This window comes from Copadichromis virginalis, linkage group LG10, assembly GCF_057382275.1.
Source record: "Copadichromis virginalis isolate Kocher_CV1m ecotype Utaka linkage group LG10, C_Virginalis_male_GT1.1, whole genome shotgun sequence".
NCBI classification, from domain to species: Eukaryota; Metazoa; Chordata; class Actinopteri; order Cichliformes; family Cichlidae; genus Copadichromis; species Copadichromis virginalis.
Genome location: NC_140627.1, coordinates 14,740,854 through 14,762,346, shown reverse-complemented (window position 1 = coordinate 14,762,346; position 21,493 = coordinate 14,740,854). Strand labels below are relative to the sequence as shown.

General features: G+C 42.7%; 1 protein-coding gene across 1 annotated transcript; it reads left to right on the top strand.

Moving 5' to 3' along the window:
* The first annotated feature begins 4,218 nt into the window (after window positions 1–4,218).
* On the top strand, window positions 4,219–21,478 carry LOC146700057 (voltage-gated potassium channel subunit beta-2). Its single transcript, XM_085470087.1, has 14 exons — window positions 4,219–4,979; window positions 14,123–14,166; window positions 14,261–14,298; window positions 14,570–14,649; window positions 14,917–14,961; window positions 15,390–15,434; window positions 15,537–15,580; window positions 17,306–17,392; window positions 17,546–17,631; window positions 17,747–17,867; window positions 17,958–18,052; window positions 18,164–18,284; window positions 18,719–18,807; window positions 18,921–21,478. The coding sequence occupies exons 1-14, from the start codon at window positions 4,660–4,662 to the stop codon at window positions 19,008–19,010; spliced, it is 1,305 nt and encodes a 434-aa protein (XP_085326213.1). The 5' UTR covers window positions 4,219–4,659; the 3' UTR covers window positions 19,011–21,478.
* Window positions 21,479–21,493: the final 15 nt, after the last annotated feature.

The window sequence follows — 21,493 nt, the reverse complement described above, 5'->3', positions numbered from 1 at the left end:
CGTCGACCTCCTCAGGGAGTATTGTGGCCAAGGCTGGGACCCGGAGCAGCAAGAGCTCGGAACAGAAGACTGAGTCAGAGGCCTTGGCCTCTCAGATCCTGGAGGCAGCCCACAGACTGGTGGAGCGACGCCGGCTGGAGCTGTACCTGAGAGAATGTGGCCTCTCCCTGGCTGAGTGCGAGGCTGAGCGCTCTGCAATGCCGTACAGGTATGAGGAGAAGACTTTACAGCATGAAACCATGAGGCAGTTAGAGTTTGTAGTTATGACTTAGTACATTTAATTAGGCCACTAAAAAAATAAATAAATAAAAGCAATTATTAATAATAAAGAACTGGAATGTACAGCCTACACAAGGCTGCAGATTTAACTCCGTTCTGGGTTTCGGCTGCTTTTTTAGCGAGTGCAGGACTCACACTGAATGTCTGGATTTTACAGAGATAATAAGAGACCATCCCGAGCACTCAGCCATCCGTGGATGATCCATTTTAATAACATGGTTAATATTTTTCTAACATATTACTAATGCGTTGATGTAATTGAGTGTTTGGAGAGGACTGCAATTGAAAGGCAGTGAGTGGAGACATCATTCACGAGAGATGGGGGAAAAAAAATATTATTATTATTTTTTGTTTTTTTGTTGTTTTTTTCTCACTGGTGACCTAAAAAGAAACATCAGGCGTTTGATGAGATTTCAATGCAGAGGACTGATGAGTGTACGTGGCCGGACTGCAGAAGCATCCGGTTGTTCAGGAACGCTAATGTGAGTTGTACGTGAGCCATTGTCTAATTCCAGCCTTTCCAAAAAACAGCCTGACGGGGTCAGGCATCAGTGGTGCAGAAGTTTGGGGTTAATGATGCATGATTTGACAGCGGGGGATGGGCGGTTGGTTGTTGTACCGCGTGCATCTCTCTGTTTAAAGTGTGGAGGCGAATGAACGGTGGTGTTGGCTACTCTTCAATCAGTTTACCAAAAACCTAGGGAAAAATAGATTTTTGTAAATTGAATGAGACCTGAAAAAAGGAGGGGTGGGGTGCTTGCAGAGAAGAGGAAGATACAGGCCAGGCTGCTGCATATTTCATTATTACTGCTTAAACACCATCATACTAAAATACTGAGTACAGATTCCATTACATTTGTCATTTTATTTGCTATAACACATCCAAAACATGCAAACACAGTCATCTAGTCTCCAGCACAGTTGCCTCTAGGTGGCAGCGTGTTCATGGTGTGAAGACAAGTCTGTGACCAATGACTCAAAAGCAGAAAGAGGGACAATAGTGCAGGCCAAGGGGTATCATTTGCAATTTCACATCATTTTTATGCTCAGATCTAGGACTTACTTTATAGCACATTTGTACTGGCAGCGTACATTTTGATAGCTGAAACAAACTAACGGCGTACCAGAGTATGATTCAGTTGATTCGACCACCTCTGGCAGAACCGCTTCCATCACTTGAACTGCCCCACAGAGCCTCCAGTGGAAGTTGTTTCCACAGCCTCTGTGCGCCTTCATTTGCATGAGATCTGGACTCCCTCCTGACAGAAAATGATTACCTGTAATCAAAACAGAAGCCAGCATCTACCTTGACGTTCTTTCTCGTTTTCCCGGTTTAGCTGCAAACATTTGAGCTGCAGAAATGTGAGCTATTTAGATTCTGAAAAACAGACAACGAGGGCCGAATGAAACGAAGCTAATAGGTCAGACAGATTCGAACATGTGTGAATCTTCATGGATTATATCAAAGGAATTCTGTCCTCTTTTCGAGGAGCTGAATTACTTTTGAATAAAAACCGCGAGGAGAAACAAGATGCCTTCAAAGTCACAGGGTCAACGCCATCAGCTTTCTCAGAACGTCATGCGAATTTCATGTTGAGGCACACCTGCAAACACTTCTTAGCGTTCTTTAGTGCTATTTTAGTTCAAGCGTGTCAAAACCAACATGAACACCACCATGGGAGACGAGTTTTCTTGCTTCATCCTGCTTTAAAAAGACATTTACACATTTATTTATTTCTCTATTTACCAGGTTATGTCGAATTGTTCTGTTTTTAAGTGAAAATGGAGCCAAAAGGGTGACAGGCAAGTCCAGGTCATTTCATTCTGTAGCATTAAAGGAATATGCTTGCAAGCACTTATCAAAGTGCGGTTTGGCAGATTTTAGGGGATTATAGCTCAGAAAGTCACACTTTGTGATGAGTTTTTACGCTGAGTTGCATGAATAACCTACCTTTTCAAGGACGTTCAAATTATAGAAGCTCTTGTATAATCCAGCTTGAGAAGAAAAAAAGCCATCTACTGTATCCCCTTATTTTCTGATAATTTGATTCTATAACCTTATCATTACTAGGAAAATAAGGATGCACCACACATGTGCTCATTTTTGGTCTTTCTCCACCCAAATACTTCAACATGAGGCTCACAAGTGCTGGTTGTGTCCCGAGGTTTTAGCGCTGTAAGCTTCTGAAGTGGAGAACAGACTGAGTCAGTGTCATTACTGTGTAATACGGCGATGCCAGTGGCCATTATTTGGAGTGAAGGGGAAGGTTAAGCCTACAGGGAGATGAAGATAAAGAAGTCGACATGATTATGCAAAAGTTTGGCTATACAAAAATAATGTGCTTCCTGGAAAATAAGCGCCTTAACAGTGAAGTGGAAGTAATTAAATCTTCTCCTCTTTTGAAGCGCCACCACGGGCAGCATTCGTATTTTCTCTCTGCCTGTACAGCTGGAAACTTCCCCGTCCAAACTTGTGCTGAATGGTTCTTTAGAAAGAGCTGATTGCCAACTCAAAGTCACATTCTGCTGGCAGTGGATGCCCTGCAATCTGCTCTGGGACTGCAGATCTGCTTCAAAACACTAGATGTGAAACCAAATTGACAATGGTGACAAATGTGGGGTATTTTGCACATCGTCCTGCTGTGTGAAGCAGACTTAGCGGGGCGAGCACTAACCACAGAGTAAAGCCTTTTGGATTGACAGTCCTCTCTAAGGATATGGCATCACACTTTAGATGGTAAACAAAGCCTGGAAGGGGCTATTATCATTGCTTGGCCACCAAAATGACACATCCATTTCATTTCATTGTGATGGGCTGCAGGATGATCTGATATGCCCTGCCGTGCTATGCCCGTGATGTGATGTATTGTGACTTAGAAACCATCTATCCTCTGTTTGCTCAGAGGTAGTAATGAGTGTAATTCTGGTGATTGGGTCATTGATGGCAAATCAAGCTATCATTGGGGAGGGCAATGTTTTGCATAGGAAGAATAGGAATAATGGGAGTGGTGGGACGACAGAATTCTGGACCTTATGGAGGGAAAAAAGATGGTTTGGGGAGGGGGTTGAGTAAGTATAGCCTAATGTGTGCCTTTGTGATGAAATGTGTGCGCATCGGTGTGATGAAAAAATGTGGATCACACCCGAAAGAAAGGGAGGGAGAGGGAGTATCTATCCAAACCCCCACACTGCTTGTGTGTCGTGAACGTTTTGAAGCTTGTGGAAAAAAAAGGAGGGGGGGGCGGTCTCCAAATGATGCTGGAGAGCCGAGAGGCGGCACCGAGCGTTTGAAATGTCTGCTGCAGCTGATTTTGGGGCCAGTATGCCGGCATTTTTCCCCCAAATCCGCGCACCCTGAGATCCTGGCGAACAACGGGAGACGTGCACAGTTACCGCTGCTGCCGGTATGTGAACAACTTCTCACACTGAAGCTAAAGATGAACCGGCTCCGTGCTTGCTGATTTTGTTGGGTTTTTTTCCCCCCTTCTTCTTCTTTCTCCATCGCTGTTGCATCAATTGGATGCTGCGTGAAGCCGCTTGGTGATGATGCATTGGTGGGGTTTGAGTGTCTTTACCCCCGATCTGACTTTTCTCCTCGGCGATGTAAATTCGAGCTATTGAGCCCGATCTTTTTTTTTTTTTTTTTTTTTTCCCTTTTGCTCACCCACCTTGCGACAGTAAAATAAAAGGTGGGGGAGAAATATGAGTGATTTCGACGCGAGGTGTGAGGATGCCTGTAGCTGTGGTTGTGTCATTGCTGCGGCACGTTCCGGAGCTCCTCAGCTCAAGACAGTCTCAACAAACCTCAGCTGAAGAGAAAACAGCAAGCTGGCAAGTGCTTTATCACCCTACATAAGCCATACAGAGCCCGTGCATGTTATGTCGGACGAAGCCACTCTCCAGGGAGGGCATCTATTGCACTGAGATTTTATTGGGGTGGGAGGGTGGGGGGGCTTCCCAAGAACTGCCACATCCCCAAATTCGTCTGAGGACTGCTGCGAGCACACAAGCTCCCTGATGATTTTTGGAGGGCAGCCCTGATGCATCGTGTGAGTGTGAAAACTCCGAGAGCCTTTTTGCCAGGTTTGCATCACCAGACAGGAGACTGAGCAGACGGTAACTCTGTGTGTGTCATGTTTAGAGGCTGGACTCTTGCCTGCTCCCTCCAACTCTGAGCCAAAATCTTTGACCTGCCCTGTCTGAGCCCTTTTGTATGAGCATCACGGCGCTGCCACAACAGCACGACGGGAAACGGTGTCGAGCAGCACCAACAGTTTGTAGACATTGCTGTTTGTGTGACTCCTTGTTTAAAAGACAAAAAACAAACCCAACCCTATACTCAGACTCTCAGAATAAGAGACACAGACATCAGCTGCCAGGATGCAGGTGTCTTTTGCATGCACTGAGCACAACCTCAAAAGTCGCAGCGAGGACCGGCTTTGTGGCCTTCGCACCGCTCCACCTCCTGGAGGGAGCAGTGGCGGAGTAGGGGGAGGTGGTGGCGGTGGAGGAGGAGGAAGTGGAGGTGGTGGTGGTGGTGGAGGAGGAAGCGGAGGTGGAAGCAGTGGACAAGGGAGCAATGGCAACTACATGTCTCAAGGTTCTGTCAAGACCAGGGAGGGTTCTGGGTCTCGTCAGACTCCTCAGGGTCACGCCCACATGAAGGAGGCTATTGGGCGCCACACCAATATGAAGTACAGGTGAGTATGAGCCTGACTGGGGGAGACGAGGAGCCGGAGCTTTATTGGTTGGAGAGATGGCTTTTATTTCGCTCTGATCACTGTGGCCTTTTGACCTCCACCAGAGGTGAAAGTCCTCCACCAGAAACAAGGTGTTGGGCCTCTTCTTCACAATGAGGCTCTACCTGCCTTGCCGGGCCTTCATTATTCCTAGTTCTGCCAGTCTCTTTGCTGAGATGTGAGGTGAATTCGAGGTTAGCTTGTCACCAAACATATCACCAGTGAGCAGACTGTGCAGACTGCCTACATATCCATTAGCCAGATGAGAAACACCTCAGTGAGAGCAATGACTTCTCTGACATTACAAAAATATGACATTTATTCCTAAAAGCGCTTATGGATATAAATAAAAAAATGCTTACATAAGTCATACTATATAGCCCTAATGCTATCACAATATTTCAGACAGTATGCATATGGGAGCATTAGCCACAGACTTTGCGTTAGCCTCTTTCTCATTTCAGCAGATTAATAATACAAAAAAAGCTTTCCTCCAATAACAGCTTCTCCTGAAACCACACTAGGACGCCCGGCTTTTCTTAGAGGTTTTAAACACATGTACTTTCATAAAATAGCCTTGCAGGAGACCATCGTATGCACAGAAAATCTCTGCTGCACACACACCAGGTCTGAGTCATAAAGTAGGAAGGAAATCCAACCAGATAAACAACAAGACAAGAATGCAATGTATGTTTTTCCTCTTTTAGTTTGTTGGCAAACTTGTGGTTTACCTTTGATGGATTAGAGCTTGAAGCTAAACAAGGACAGCTGTTCATGCACAGCTCATGCATGAAGGAGGCTCGTATTTATACATAAACATAAATATTTTAAAAAAAAGGGGGGGGGGGAAAGCACAAAGCATGCACTTTAACATTAGGCTGCAGACTTCCACAGGCTCACACTGTGTTTCCATCTTTGGGCTGTAAAATTCGAGAACTAGGAGGAGAGTTTTAACGACCTGGTTTCTTGGTAATCAGGTTGATTGAATTGCTGCCATTCTCTTCAGTCAATTTAGTTTCCACTTAATAAGATGCTTAAAAAGGGAATAAGGCACAGGACAAAACTAGGATATTTCCACTCCTATTTTTTCCCTTTAGAATCACACACATACAGGACTTTATGATTGGGCTGGATTTTTCCAGTTGTTCTGTCGTCTCTAGAAAAGTGTCACTAATAGGGAGTGCAGCAGCACAATAAGTCTATACAGCATATGGCCACTTCCAGTTGCCATTGGCAACACCCCAGGCATTGCCTTTAGTTTTTGTCTTATTTTCTAATCAGCCAGCACTGCTGTCGCTTATCAGTCCTTTCCTTAACTGAGTATGCTCAAAGCTCCACCACCTGCACCACAACAGTCTGGTTGTGGCGGCGTCGTGGTGGCCGCACATTCCTCATTTCACACCGTTATTACAATTACACAGAGGTCAGGAAGGAAGCAGGCTTCTGCCTTCACTTTAAACCACCCGTGAACTATATAGATATATAGAAAAGTGGGCCATGGCCACTGTGGTGTCATCCACTGGTTTGTGGAGTCCCGGATTTGACCACGTTTGGATGAATGGCTGGAATACAAAGGTGTGTCCAGAGACTGTGTAACTGCATCGCGCAGAAACAGATATCTGCTAATTATTGCTAAGTAACATAGAAATAGAATAAAAGAATATTACTCTGCAAAAAACACCTGAGCACAGATCTCTTGTTGGTGTCATTAACCACACAGTGAGTCCTGTGACTTGTCAGATGATTGCATTAAAAATGTTCCAGGGGGGCACAAACACACAGAAGAGGTCACGATGGGTGACGAAACATTTCCCAGCTTCTGCTCAATGGTGATAACGTTGAGTATAAATGAACTTATATTATATTATATATTTAGATGGTGAAAATGAGTTAAGGAGACCAATGTGCCAGGCTGTAAACATGCCCTATAATGCTGTTTAAACGCAGTGGGAGATTGAGTCACTCTTGTAGGCAGCCTCAAGTGGCCATTTGAGGAACTGCATTTTTTGGCACTCCAGCGCTGGTTTCTATTTCCAGTTCTGGATGCTGCTGCTTGCGTTGACCACATCTTTGTGGCCCTTCTGTCTCATTAACCCAAGTATTGATCACTCACAGGCAGGTCACAGATGCTCAGAGTCTTTCTTTGCGACTCTCTCTATCTTCTTTCTTTGATCTTGTTTAAGCTCACTGTTTTCTTTTCAAATGCTGCCCTTTTTTACTCCCTCACAGTGCACTGCAGCATTCTGGTTTGTGTGTGTGTTTGTGTCTGTGTGCGTGTGCGTGTGCAATATGCTGGGTGTTCAGTGTGGCCACAGGGTATGCATTCGAGCTGATGGAGAGGTGACTGTAGCGGTCAGTTCTGTCACTCAGCAAAACGTCTATTTTTAAAGTAACTAAACCTTCTGTTTTCAACACCAAACTGTCCAGATGGCCCATTTTAAGGTTCCATTTGGCACAATACACTCAAGTTTGAGAAAACTGAATTAAAAGATATGACAAGATAATGCACATTTCACAGACAACGCCAAAAATGATTCGACTTTCCTCTGGAATCGCATTTTTGTCATGTTTGCACCTAAATATTTCAAAAGAGAATTTATCTAAAAGCATCATTCACAAAGTTGTCTGTGCAAATTAAAATTCACATGAGTTAGAATAAAATATGGTATATCTGAGCATCATGAATTTCTTAAAACATTTTTTTGGTATGAGTTTAAAAAAAAGAAAAGGGAATTTGATTTACATTAATACTGGAGAAGACCATAGATCTATCCACCGCTGTTCCTCACAGATGGCCGCGGGGCACGCTGTGTCTGTGGCGGATGCCTATAAATCTTAATGCATGCTTGAGAGATGGAGAATGTGAATAGGGAAGCCCTACTCAGATAAAACATTCAGCACTGACATGCAGTAAACTGTGAAACAAAGTATTATTGTTAAAGAGCCAAGATGTGAGAAAATCAAAATAAGTTCAGGACAGCTGGAAAGACATGAAGGAGTTTAGGAGCGATTACCCAAGAATGCCGTTCTACTGTATCTAAAAGAACTCAAGTTAAACTTAAAGACATGTGATTGTGAAGAGTGAGAACAAACTATTGATGACACTTGCACGTGATGTTTCACATCACAGCCAGCAGCTTAGACCAAAGACTGGAGACGAGGAGCTGTTGCTGGTTCCATGAAGAGTCTGTGACCTGATGGGAATTGCTGTGGTGTTTTTGCACTTTGGCTTTTGCAAGGATTAATCAAGTAATAGAGACCTTGTTAATCAATGAGCTTTAAGTTCTGTCACCTTAGGTGCACCAGTTGACCTCTATCATCTGCTTTGGTGCAAAGCAACCGCTCTCTGTTAGTGATGTGGCTGTACTCGTGCTACAGATCAAAATCTTAAGCTCTACAAAAGTTCCCTGATTTCAGATTATTTTGCCAAACTAATGTATTTCCAAGCTGTTTCTACATTTTTAAACATTTAGGACATGCTGCTCCAGTTAAAGCAGACGACAAACAAAAGCCTCAGCTGTACCATAAAGAGAAAAACAAGAAAAAGAAGATGTAGCGTTCATAATAATACCTGATACTGGGTAAGGTCGCATGTTAAACTGGAGAACAAAGCCTTCATGTATTTTCATGAGGATTTGAAGTGTTCTGACATTCAGCCATGCAGAGAGGTGTCGTTGTCTGGAGGAGCGGAAGGTGGAAATCTCAGTAGCGTAGTCGCAGCAGCTGAAGCTTTGGCGTCGAGCGGCCCTGTCGACTTTAAACACGCATCTCATGCTCATTTAGTGCTGCGAGACGGTGACCTACCCTGAGTGTTATTACTCTCGCCGCGTGCCTCTTCTTAGCATTCAGATTCTTATCTCGCCCGCGTTTATGCGCTCTGACGGCACAGCGGCGTCACCGGCTCGCTTTGTTAATTTCACTCCACGCGCCGTTCACACGCGTGCCACCGAAGGCAAAGCGAAGTGTAACAAATCCCCAGCAGCGACTAAAATATTCATCGTAACCGGCAGGTGAAGCGATAATGTAGTGATTTTGACCTCACGCTGTTGTCATGATTAACCACGGGAAATAAATGGCCTGTGTGGCAGGGAGGAGAACACGACTGCGGGCTGCAAAAACCTTGACCTTCAGCTCTCCCCTCTGTCGCTCTGGGACATTTATTTATTTATTTATTTATTTATTTATTTATTTATTTATTTATTTATTTTCAGGAGGGGTTCCAGTTGACTGGGCAGATTAGTGACTCACTTTGAGGTCTGGGAAGTTTTAGGCAAAGTAACGCCGGGTGTTCACTTGCTTGATTTCAACCAAAACATAATCCAAACCATGATCTGTTTACTGTCTGCTAAACTGTGGCTGCTTATTTTCATCTGCCACCCACTACTACAGCACGCTGTACGGTGCTTAATGTTATAATTACTGCATATATCGTGCATCTGAACAATATCTAGGCTGTTATTATGTGTGCAGCTGCTTGTTGGGACTTGATTAAGTGTATGCAGCGGGCAACTTAATCCTCTCAAAATGCAAAGTGACCTGCGTGTCAGTGTTGTTTGATGAAGCTCAGAGTTGTCGATAATTGACTGCATTTGGCGGCTTACTCTTAACTGAGAGGCATCGTAATCGCGGCCAGAAAATCCACATCACGTCCTCGGAGTAAGGCTGTCTCATCAAAGTCAAAGACTGGTATTGTCTTCTGGCAGAGCCATCATGGCCGCATGTTGTTATTATGTAAGAGCAGAGGGCAGCCTAATGAACAAGTGTCCGCATGCTCTGGAAAAGACTCAAAAGGCATTTAATTAGATGATATCAATTCCTCTTTCTTCTTTTAAAATCTTACTTTTATTTGAAACTCTTTTCAGTGTTTTAATATATTCATTTATTTAAATAAATCTTGGTAGCATTCATTTGCCTGCCGTGTAATACACTGCAAAATTCATTAAGGCAAAGTAGTTGAGCTGTTTTAAATCACAGGGAAACAGGAACACCAAAGAAAACCGGAGGACGGCGCGATACTCAAAAACATGCTCGCGATTGCATTCAATCACTTTGAATTCACTGCGCTGTCACTCACGGGGGCATGAGATCCGGAAAGCGCCACATCCCTCAAATACTCGTCTTTATCCGTCTGCCAGCGGACATGAAACAGAGGCAGAGTGCAACGACCTTCTCAGCGAGCGAATTTCATTAACATTTGATTACATGTTGGGGCGAGTGAACATTTTTTGGGTTTTTTTTTTTTTTGTCGCAGGTCACGTGTGTTCCCAAACTTGGAATAAACAGTAATGACAGCGCATTGTGTCAAATTCAGCTTGTGTGAGCTCTTTCCTGCACCACTTCATTACATGCATTTTTAGTTAACGGGAGAGTCAGGACCACTAATAAAGTGTCAGCAGCTGATACGCAGAATTGGAGGAGAGCAGCTGAGATTGTGCGTGTGTGTGTCTTTGTGCCCCTTTTTCTCCATTCGCTCCCTGCACAGCATGTGTATTTTATAATTAGGACAGACCTGATTTCCTAACTGTTTTAATATAGCTGAATTAAAAAAAAAATCACATTTACATGAAGGGTCCATTGTTTAGGCTAATGCTTTTAAAAATAGCTACATCAATAATTAGTACACTCTTAGATGCTGGGGTTTTGATTAGTGCCAGGCCATGTGGCTAATTTGGTTTCATTTGTCATATAAACCCAAAAATGTAGCTCTGTTGGCATGTCTCTGGATTATTGAGAATGACAAGCAAAGTAAAAGTTTGTGGTGGCGTTTTTTTTAGTGCCATAACTTCTGCCCACTCCATTGATTGTATTTAGGCAGGCACAGGTGAGAAAAATCTGTTCTCTGTAATTTGGGTGAAGTGACCCTTTAAAGCCACAAAACAGTGTGTGCAGCATTACTGAAAGAGAACAGACAGTCCACCATCTTCCCACACTCTGTGCTCAGAAAATGTGTGTCTAAGCATACACATAAAACTGACGTGAGTGTTATTAATATCTAGGTCTTCCCTCTGGAGAAGAGCCTGCTCAGCATGTGTGTGGCATTTTATGACAACTGCAGAGGGAAGGGGGAGAAAAAAAGTCCACCATTAGCACCTAACCATCTGTATATAGTGTCTTCCTCCTGTCTCAGGTGAAAACTAACTGTGAATGTCAGCACAGGTTAAAATGCTGACTAAACCGTGACGGAGCACCTGTGTGTCTCCTCTGTCTCTCTCTCTCCAGCGTTAATAATGTATGGACGAGGCAGCCAAGTTGCTACAATCATCTCGTTTGGAGATCATGATTTATGGCAATGGAAAAAATAGAGAAGAAAACACTGGAAGACCTACTTATAAAGGCTATAGAGAAGCATCTGTGTGCCCTGCTCAAGAGTGCATTCATGCATGTGGAACTGTGCCTGCGTTCCAATGCAATTCCCATCAAGCGTGAATATTCACGTGAAAGCATCGAACCCCTCCCCATAATGACACATGCACAGCATAGATGTTTTCCGTTTATTGCACAGCGTCCCTCACATCCGCCTCAGATGAAATATAGGCCGAGCGTCTGGGTGTACTGCGTGCGGGAGATAGTGGGAAAAGACTGTCAATAGGGAGATAGTGCGAGGAAAGACAGAGCATGTGTTTCTCCAGACTCACTGATAGTAATTTAGCAGACTGCAGCATTGCAGAGAGCGGCGGAGTTGAGCGCAAGGGAGGGGGCGGCCAGTTGTCACACATGGAAACAGTGACATCCTCTATTGCTCAGAAGCACACGCGCACACACAGACATAAAAATGAGATTTTTATGTGGCTCGGCAATTGTGGAATTCGCCCAGTAATGCACACCGGTTTCAAATTTGCTCCCTGTCATGATGCGTTCACAAGCAGCGTTCACCAAACACGAGGCTGTCAGCTTCATGCACTCATCTTTAACAAGCATATCGGATAGAAGAGCATTTAACAGAAGAAGGAGAAGAAAACATTTGCGTAACAGCCGTATACCACTGGATGCTTGACACACTCCACCGAATGCTGACTCATGTTTTGGTGGTATGTGTTTTTTCCTCACACGTAAGCCTTCTGTTTGCCGTCCTGGTCCAATGTGAAAAGGAAAGTATGGACAGAAGGTGTGTGACTAAGCTGGGGAACAGATTTTTATTGTCCTTAATTCACAGCTCAAAGCCATCATGCATAATTCTAATGAGTTTTTCTCAAGTTCCCTAAAAATAATAATAAAAAAGAAGGTAATAAACAAAAATAAAGTTGGGTATAAACCATATCGTTTATTTGCTCCCGGTGTGCAGATACAGAAGCTACCTCAAAAGCAATTTTGAATCAGTTTCAAGCTTTGCTTTAGAAGCTGATTAAAACTGTAGGGAATATTTTTTCCGGATGCTGTTATTGGCCCCACCTTGTCAAATGTTGCTTGACAAAAAATAAATAAAATCCCCTTTATTCTCATCCAAATAAAGTTGAGACAAAAAAGGACTGATTTGATGGATACTACAAAAAAAGAAGAGCCAACAAAAACGAACAAAACAAATGGTAAAATATTCAGGTAGCTCATTTGAAATAACCCAGTCTCTGAAATATGTTTTTCCCATGTGCCTCATTTAAATTTACTCCCAGTGTTCAAAGTGGCTGTCAGCGTGAGAGAACAGACAGAGCTGTCATTGGTTGACGAACCACGAAGAAAAGCCAGCTTACCATACAAGGAATCAGCTACATCCAAACCCCGCAGACACATTTCCCTTTAAATAGCTTTCCTGACCTTCCACCTGTGTGCTTTTTTAACAGTTTAACGTAATGACACAAACAATATGTATTTCACACCCACATGGAGTGCTCACATAAAGACTGATGCCCCCACTACACACACACACACACATAAAGATCGTGAAACAAATGCTTACATATGCAGGAATCTAAAAATAGCATAAGGTTGGGAATAGAAAATAGACCAGGAAAATAAAAGCGGGACTTGTTCGACTGAGTCTAAATGCTCTGACAGTCTGTCTTTGTGCATTTGGCTGTTTCGCGGTGGACGCAGGCAGACAAGCCGAGAGGGGAGAGGCGCTGGAGATGAAAAGACGGCGAGCAGCGAGGTGCACTGCAGTTCTGCCGGCTCTCCAGCTGGCTCCCCGGCTAATTAGAATGGGGGAGAGCACACAGGAGAGCAAAGCATGAAGCCCACATCATTTTCAGCTGTACATGCTCCTGTGGTCAGAAATGCAGCTCTCTGCTTCTCCCCCGCCTGCCCTTCAAAATTCAGCTGTCTGAATAATCAGATGTGGCATGTCAGTTAATGGACTCCTCTTTAGCTCACAGAGCATTTTTGAGCCATTTATGGTGCAGACCAAAGAAGCTTTTGCCAGGACTCTCTAACTGCGCTGAGCTCCGTCCCCTCCAGGTGTTTCACTGCCCACTGTAATACACTGAACTGCTAACATACGAGGGATGAAAGGTCAATTGTTCAGAAATAATTAGACAGAGGAAGTCATTTTACCAGAGGCGAGAAAGACTTTCACTCAGCAGCTGCAGTGCAGGAGTGAAGTGTCGGAGACTACGATAGAAATAAATTACATCTGTGTCCGGTTTTTAATTTTGTGTCGTACTTATGTTTTACATGTGACACCAGGTTTGTGTTACATGCTGCTACAGAATAATCAGGATCTCATCAACAACATCGCCATATTAAGGCGACGTTTAGCTTTCAAATCCTGATGTGTCCAGTAAAGCAGTGAGCCAGCTCCCTCATAGACGTGAATAAATAGTTTATAACGCTGTAATGTAGTTGTGAGTGGATGTGATTATTAATAAACCGAAACTACTTCAGATGGCTCGGAGGCTTGGGTAGAAACAAATAAGACAAAATGTGTGTTAAATACAGTGTAACATTGCAGCTGCCATCTTTTTTAAACTCCACTTAGGTATCTCTTAGTCTCATCACTGCTTAACCACAGTGTCTCCCTACTGAGGATTGCTCATCACTCACATGCGTACATCTTACTGACTGTGTTTGAAGATTGTATGTCCAGATATATTCCAACTGCCCACACATTTTGTGTGTGTGTGCGCTTTACAGGCATTTCTCATCTAACCTCCTGATTTTTCCCCTTTCTATAGGAACCTGGGAAAATCGGGCCTACGTGTTTCCTGTCTCGGGTTAGGTAAGTTGGGATGAAGGCAGGGAAATATTCAGCTCAGCTTCAAACTCTTAAATAAAATCCGTCTGTCTGTCTCTCCCTCTCTCTCCTTGTTCAGGCACCTGGGTGACATTTGGATCGCAGATCTCTGATGAAGTGAGCATTCTCTCTCTGTGTTTGTATGAGAAATCGATTCCCGCACACCTTCACTCGTTTGGTTTTTGTGTAACACCGTTCGGCGCACTGTAAACAAATCTCAGTGTTCACGATCGCAGGAATATGTGTGACAGGCCTTAAGACTGCTGTAGCTTGGCGAGATATTGTCTGTATTATCCTCCCTGAGTAGTGCCCTTCATGAACGACCTCTGGGTAATTGGAATTTATCCGCCGTCTGCTTCTCTCAGTCTCAGTTTTTGTGTTCTCTCAGATGGCGGAGAACCTGATGACCGTAGCTTATGAGAACGGAGTGAACCTGTTTGACACAGCGGAGGTGTACGCCTCTGGAAGGTCAGACTTCACTTTCCTCTCCTGAGCCTCAATTAAACTTTTTTTTTTTAAATCGTCTGATTTCTCTCACAGCAAATACAAAAATTTAAACCTGTTTTTATGTGACGTCGTCTTTTATTGTCTGCCGTTTTCCATTCTTCTTCTCTACATTAATCTGGTTTTCTTTGGTCTGCGTGTCTTTATCATTTATTTATCTCGTTAAACGTTACATACAAATAAAGTTTATTAGCCTCAGCCCGTCACAACCAATGATGTGTTTCTCCACAGGGCGGAAATTACTCTAGGGAACATCATCAAGAAGAAAGGTTGGAGGTGAGATTACTCATTCTTCCTAACTGACTCACAGGCATGCAAACCTTTTTAACTCGACCAGATCACAGATTTACTTTAAATAATCCCTAATAATCCCTTCCTGAGATGAAATGCATTACTACATGTTTTTATTACTTTTGATAGCGGCACACCATTAAATTCTCTCAAGGGAAAGCCATACTTGGGGAAAAAATGTAGAGCTTTATCCTCAGAGAGACTAAAAAGAATAAAAATGTTAAATTCCCTGATCAGAGATGGTGGCTGACTCACCCAGCTGCCTAAGAGACACATATTGGTAATAAAATGTTTTAATTTTAACACCAGAAAGAGAGAAAGACTGTCCGTACTATTAGATTTAGGATGAGCTGATTCCCTTAACTTAAATGTTATGCTGCAATCAAAATACTCACGACTCCTGTCCTTGCCAGACGTTCAAGTTTTGTCATTACGACAAAAATCTACTGGGGAGGCCAGTAAGTATAAGACTAAAACACTAGACTCTTCACATTTCTTCAACCCAGCCTCTTCATCATTTTAACTGAGGATCAATGATTTGTATTTTCACAACTTCACAGGGCAGAGACAGAGAGAGGACTCTCCAGAAAGCACATTATTGAAGGTACAGTCTACTCATGTATTTGCAAAGTGTAAACCAAATAAGGGGTTATTCTGGTCCAGTTGAAAGCAATTTAAATAAATTTCAGTTCAGTTATATTTATAGAAAATTCAACAGATCACACATCAGTTGCCTTGGGGCATTTTATTTTGAAAGTTAAATACCCTACAATAATACGGAGAAGACGAACAGAGCAAGTGCTTTGGCGACAGTGGGAAGGAAAAACTACCATTTAACAGGAAGAAACTTTCAGCAGAAACAGACTCAGGGAGGGACAGCCATCTGCCACAACTGGTTGGCGGTGAGAGGAGAAGACATTGGATAAATATTTTTCTGCAGCTTGACTTTAAACTGACAATTTAAAATAGAAAATGGGTCATTTGGAGCTGGACCACAACATCACCATAGATACTGTGGGGATCTCTCACTCAATGACTCAAATTAGCTGAGGTGAAACTTAGCGCACAGCTGGCAGAACTTTGATATAAAATGAAGTGGTGATTTACATATATAAAAAAAGGCAGAAGTGCCACAAACTGCAGTTTGTGGCACTTCTGCGTTAGCTTTAGGCTTATTATACATTAAAGACTATAAATGAAAGCCTTGCTTTATTAGGTTGCACTGCATCTTTATTTTGTATGGCATGTTTTCCTGTGTGTTACTTCAACCACTAATGATGTGGTTGCTATCATTCATTCGGAGGCCCCTTTACCTTTTAGTGTGAGCATTGTTTGACTCACTCAGTCAGCTCCGTGTTACACGTCACAGTAAGCACAACTTCATTTTTAACTGTGATGTCAGTGGACACTATTGGGATATGAGGTGCATTCACTTTGAAGCTATAGTACAGATGTTGATGGGTAGGATGTTTCAGAGGCCTGTCATCAGATTTGTTGGGTCAAAGAAAATACAGAGGTCAGGTGAAGGTACATGTCTTGATTGCTGTTTTCCAGCCATTTCATCGGTTCCAAAAATAATCCTAAAAAAGCTAAAGGATATGGTGGTGGTCTTTGTTCCTTTTGTAAGCAGCACGGCCGCAGGATGACCATTTACCTTGGACTTGAATGACTTTTTTATGTCATTGTCATGAAGCTTTTGATTTGGGGCCGTTGCATAATGAGTGAACTACGTGCAGCTCTTAAGGCTTGCACCGCGTGCAGGGTCAACACTCAGATTTCGACTCTATGCACTATTTTTCACTTTGCTCAGGAAAAAAAAGTCCAACTGCTGACTTACCCAAGGTTAGACGCTTGCCCAGAACATTTGAGAAGCAGAAAATCGAACATAAAACAGAATCACTCATTTTACCCTCCACCAGCACACTGTACTGAGGATAATCATTAATATCTTGGGAGGAGCTGAATGCTGTTTTGATGCCATGTAAACTTAAAATGTAAAAAATAAATCACTTTAGTGATCTGGCCTAAGATTAGGCACCAGCATGAAGTTTGTATTTATAGATCTACTGGATGAAACTCCATGAAATTCCAAACACACACTCATGTCTCAATCAGGAAAAAATGTAATAACTTTGGTCCTTCCCTTACGCTTCATTGAGCATGATTACCAGATCAATATAATGCAGCCTGATACTTTGGTTTATTGCCAAATAACTGCAAAGCTATTGACACTGTAATTAGACTCTCTGTTGTGTAGCAGTGGCTCAAAACATCACTGTGCCTTAAAGTTATGACCCTTAGTCCAATAATTGACTCGTGTTTCTCACAGGTTTACGAGGATCCCTATCAAGACTCCAGCTAGATTATGTGGACATCGTTTTTGCCAACAGAAATGATGTCAACAGTCCGATGGAAGGTCAGTTTGAACCGCTTATTACTGTTGTAGCACAAATATGGAGGGTTTTTGTATGGTAGTATGTTTTATTTGTGGAAATAAGCTTTAATCAGATGCGTTAGAGTTGTCAAATGAATGTAATTTAAGTGAGATGTCGTGTGCTGTGATTTGCAGAGATTGTACGGGCCATGACGTTTGTAATAAACCAGGGTATGGCTATGTACTGGGGAACCTCGCGCTGGAGCGCAATGGAAATCATGGTGCTGAGCTCTCACTCTTAAAGTCTTACTCTTCACAAATTCACGAGTGTCAGCTTTTTTCCAGATAACGCTGATCACTTACCATTGCATTGTGTTTCCATTTCTGCGGCACCAGGAGGCATACTCAGTGGCACGCCAGTTCAACCTGATACCACCTGTGTGCGAGCAGGCAGAGTATCACTATTTCCAGAGGGACAAAGTGGAAGTGCAGCTTCCTGAACTCTACCACAAGATCGGTCAGGCATCCAAAAACCCCACAGCAACATTTATCTCTTCTTTTTAATTAAGTTTCATTAGTTTCATTCACACTTTCCTCGCTCTGTCAGGTGTTGGAGCGATGACCTGGTCTCCGCTCGCTTGTGGTTTAATCACAGGCAAGTACAGTGATGGTGTACCGGAGTGCTCCAGAGCAGCAATGAAGGTCAGTTTGATCTTCCACTTCTTCTGGCTCCACATCAGCCTCACTATAGTTCTTGATTTTATCGGCATACAGTGTGAATCAGTGCTTTTCTCCATGTTGGTCCTGATGAAGGGGTACCAGTGGCTGAAGGAGCGAGTGAACAGTGAGGAGGGTCGGAGGCAGCTGGCTAAAATCAAGGAGCTCCATCTACTGGCAGACAGACTGGGCTGCACTGCTGCACAGTTAGCCATCGGTATGATCCGAGCAAACGGCCTTAATTTTTTAGTGCAGACATACAGAGATGCAGCTTTGCTTGTTTTCGCATCATGTGACTGCAGATTAAGACTGAATTGATTCGTATTTGCATGATTTTCACTCCTTAAATGACTGATTCATTATGTTTAATCTTACTGTACACACGCAGGTAGGAAGTGCTGTAACGGTTCTGGGAGAAGTGTTGAAAATCTATGTCTCCTGCATGAAAATAACATTACATAATCTGTGATCTTGTTAATTAAGTGCTTTGTATATGTATGGTCTGCATTAAGGCTTTCAAATGGAATCCAACCACTGGTTAAATCTGTTAACATTTTTTTTAAAAGAAGTCTAAAAAATCAGCTACTTTACTTCGGTTACAAACTGATATTCCTCCAGCAATAAAGTTTTCCTGGTTTGCTCTTTTTACAGCCTGGTGTCTGCGCAGTGAGGGAGTCAGCTCAGTACTTCTGGGTGTTTCTAATACAGACCAGCTTCTTGAGAATCTGGGTGCCCTCCGGGTAAATATGTGCTGTATTCAAATATGCTTTTATGTTTTGTGCGCAATAAAAAGAACCACCCAAAAAAACAGCAGATGACACTTTAAGCTGATGCCACCCTCCCCTTCTTTCAGATTTTATCTCAAATGACCCCTCAAACCGTTACTGAGATGGACGCCCTGCTGGGAAACAAGCCACACTCGAAGAAAGAGTCACGCGCTTGATGATTCAAATCTCAGCGACGGACGATGTTCCGAGAAGATGAAGAAGACTTTGATATTGGGGAAACATCGCTTTTTGCTCTGCTGTATACTCAACAACTTGCATGTCCTCGGCAACATTTATGCTTCCAGTATGTGCGCATATCCATTCTGCGCAGTACATTATATCATGTAGAAGAAAAAAAAAGGAAAAAAGAAAAAGAGAACTCTCTCAATTGTGGAAGAAAAAAAACATAATCGATCATATATTGCTCACTGTTGATTGTTCAGAGACTAATTATTTCAACATAGAGGAAGGCTAAAGCTGGTCAATCAAATGTCAATCCTAAAATGAGGAAAGAAAGAAAAAAAAAAGGCCACCTCTGCCCTAACATGCAACTTTACTGCGTGAACGGTGCTTTCATTAGACGTGTGAGTCTCCTCCCCTCACAGCTGCCTGTTATTCTGTGTGATGTTTAGTACCCAGCAGCCAGAGAGCTAAAGGTTAGTCCTTATGTGTCTAACCGAACATTTCCCGTAGTGTGCATGTGACTGCTCTGCCACACTCACCGCTTTATAGGGTTGGGAACAATGAATTACTTGTGAAGTAATAAAAAAAAAAAAACACAGCAAATAAGCCACTCTGGTATTACTTTTTTTTTTTTTAAATCACATGATTTAAAAGGAAAAATTGGCAAATGAATTTCAAACATGAAGGTTACAGAGTTAGAACTGAGTCTGGCAGAAATGTTGAAATAATAATAATAACTTATGTGTGCTGTTACGTTGTCAAATTGGCAATCAGAAATCAAAAGCCAGTGACATTTTGCAAAGTGACTTTTCCCAACCCTGCTGCTTTCTCAGCGGTCCGTTTGCCTCCTCTGTGCGCATGTCCCTTTAAGACAGAATAGCCCTAACAGGGTGTAAATGTGGCATGGCTTCTTTTCTTTTTTTTACGGCTTATGTAGATTTGCAGTGCCCTTGTAAGCCATTTATTTATTTATTTTTTAAACTCTAAGCGGTCAGATAGTTTTATCCGACATAACCGTCCTGCTGGGCACGCTCGCCTTAAAGGCTCTCAGCAGTCTGCAGACACGGCTTGTGTGTCCATGTTGCATATAATCTTTGCATCGTCCTAAACTATGTCAAAAGATGCTGACATCACTTTCTAGCGGTGCCGAGTTGCTGATCTCGAGTCGCAGGTCTGAGATGGCTGGACTGAGCGGAAAGGTTGCTGGGTGTCTGACACAAAGATTGGGACATATTGTGGTGAACGTTACGTTTTCAAAAAGATGGGAAATAAAAACAATAAGTCTGAGTTTATGAAATGTGATACGAGTCTTACCACAGACCACTTAGGGTAAGATTTCGATTAATGTTAACTTTTCTTTTTGTTTGTGGAAGCCTGAAAACACAGCTTCTCTGCTCATTTCTCTCTCTGCATCGCTCCAAATTCGTTCCCATTCTCAAACACACGCACGACAGATTTTATACTGTGCACTTTGTCTTTTTCCCTTTAGTTTTGTAATGACTTCAACACTTTGTAATGTGAAAGGGGGGTGTCTTTTGTTTTGTTTTTCTCCTTTTTTGTGTGATTTGCCATGAAAACTAATCTCCGAGATGGAGTTTTTGATACACCGGAGTTGTTTCAGTAGACACGAGGTTGCAATATATTGTAAATAGGCTCATGTGTTTTGACGGTGACGTAACAAGAGAGAGTTCAAGTCTGTGGTTCATGAAGGTTTTCTTAAAGGAGCCGCTGAAACGTGGCTCTCCGTGAGTCTGTCGTGATGTACAGTTCGACTGAGCGTAGCTTCCTGTGTACATAGGTCCTTCAATCAAACCCTGAAAATGTAACTTTGCCTGCCTAACTTATATTTTACTGTCTTGCAACAAAGAGAAACCAAAACACAAACAAAAAATAATAATAATAAGAGAAGAGACAACTGATTCTGAATGTATCATGTCTGTTGCTCAAACCTACTTAAGGGACAAAGCACATACCCTGTTCCATGAAGTCCAGTGGTTTTTGAACCTGCAAACGTGCAAACATTTACATTGGGATTAGCCAACTCAAGCTTCTTGCACCCCCTTCTTTCAGCTGTTAATACAAAGTCAGATGAGATTTTTGTACTTCCAAAACCCGGAGTAGTCTAATCACAGGTGTGACGCTAAACCCCCAACTGCTAGCTACTCTTCCACGTTCATTTTTGGACCACCTTTTATTTGTGTACATGTGCGATGCAATTTTACGAGTTGCATATGAGGCGGCATATGGGCCGCGAGCACTAGGAGTAGTCACAACCTTCATTCTCGCATATCATGTGCTCCCTTGATGGGTTTTAGCTTCCTTATGTACACTTTGATGATCAACACAATGTTGATGGACATACTTAGATGACTAAGACACTTAAACCTGTAATTGCTTCAGATTTTTGTTTTATTTTGTTCGACATTTTTATGCAGATAGAAAATAAAGCAGCTTTCAGCTACAGATTTTTATTTTA

Excerpts from the sequence above, each read along its gene's own strand:
- LOC146700057 (XM_085470087.1), top strand. The coding sequence starts at position 4,660 with ATGCAGGTGTCTTTTGCATGCACTGAGCACAACCTCAAAAGTCGCAGC. Across the intron at positions 14,167-14,260 it reads TGTTTCCTGTCTCGGGTTAG|GCACCTGGGTGACATTTGGA; the intron begins GTAAGTTGGGAT and ends CTCCTTGTTCAG. Across the intron at positions 17,632-17,746 it reads GGAGCGCAATGGAAATCATG|GAGGCATACTCAGTGGCACG; the intron begins GTGCTGAGCTCT and ends CTGCGGCACCAG.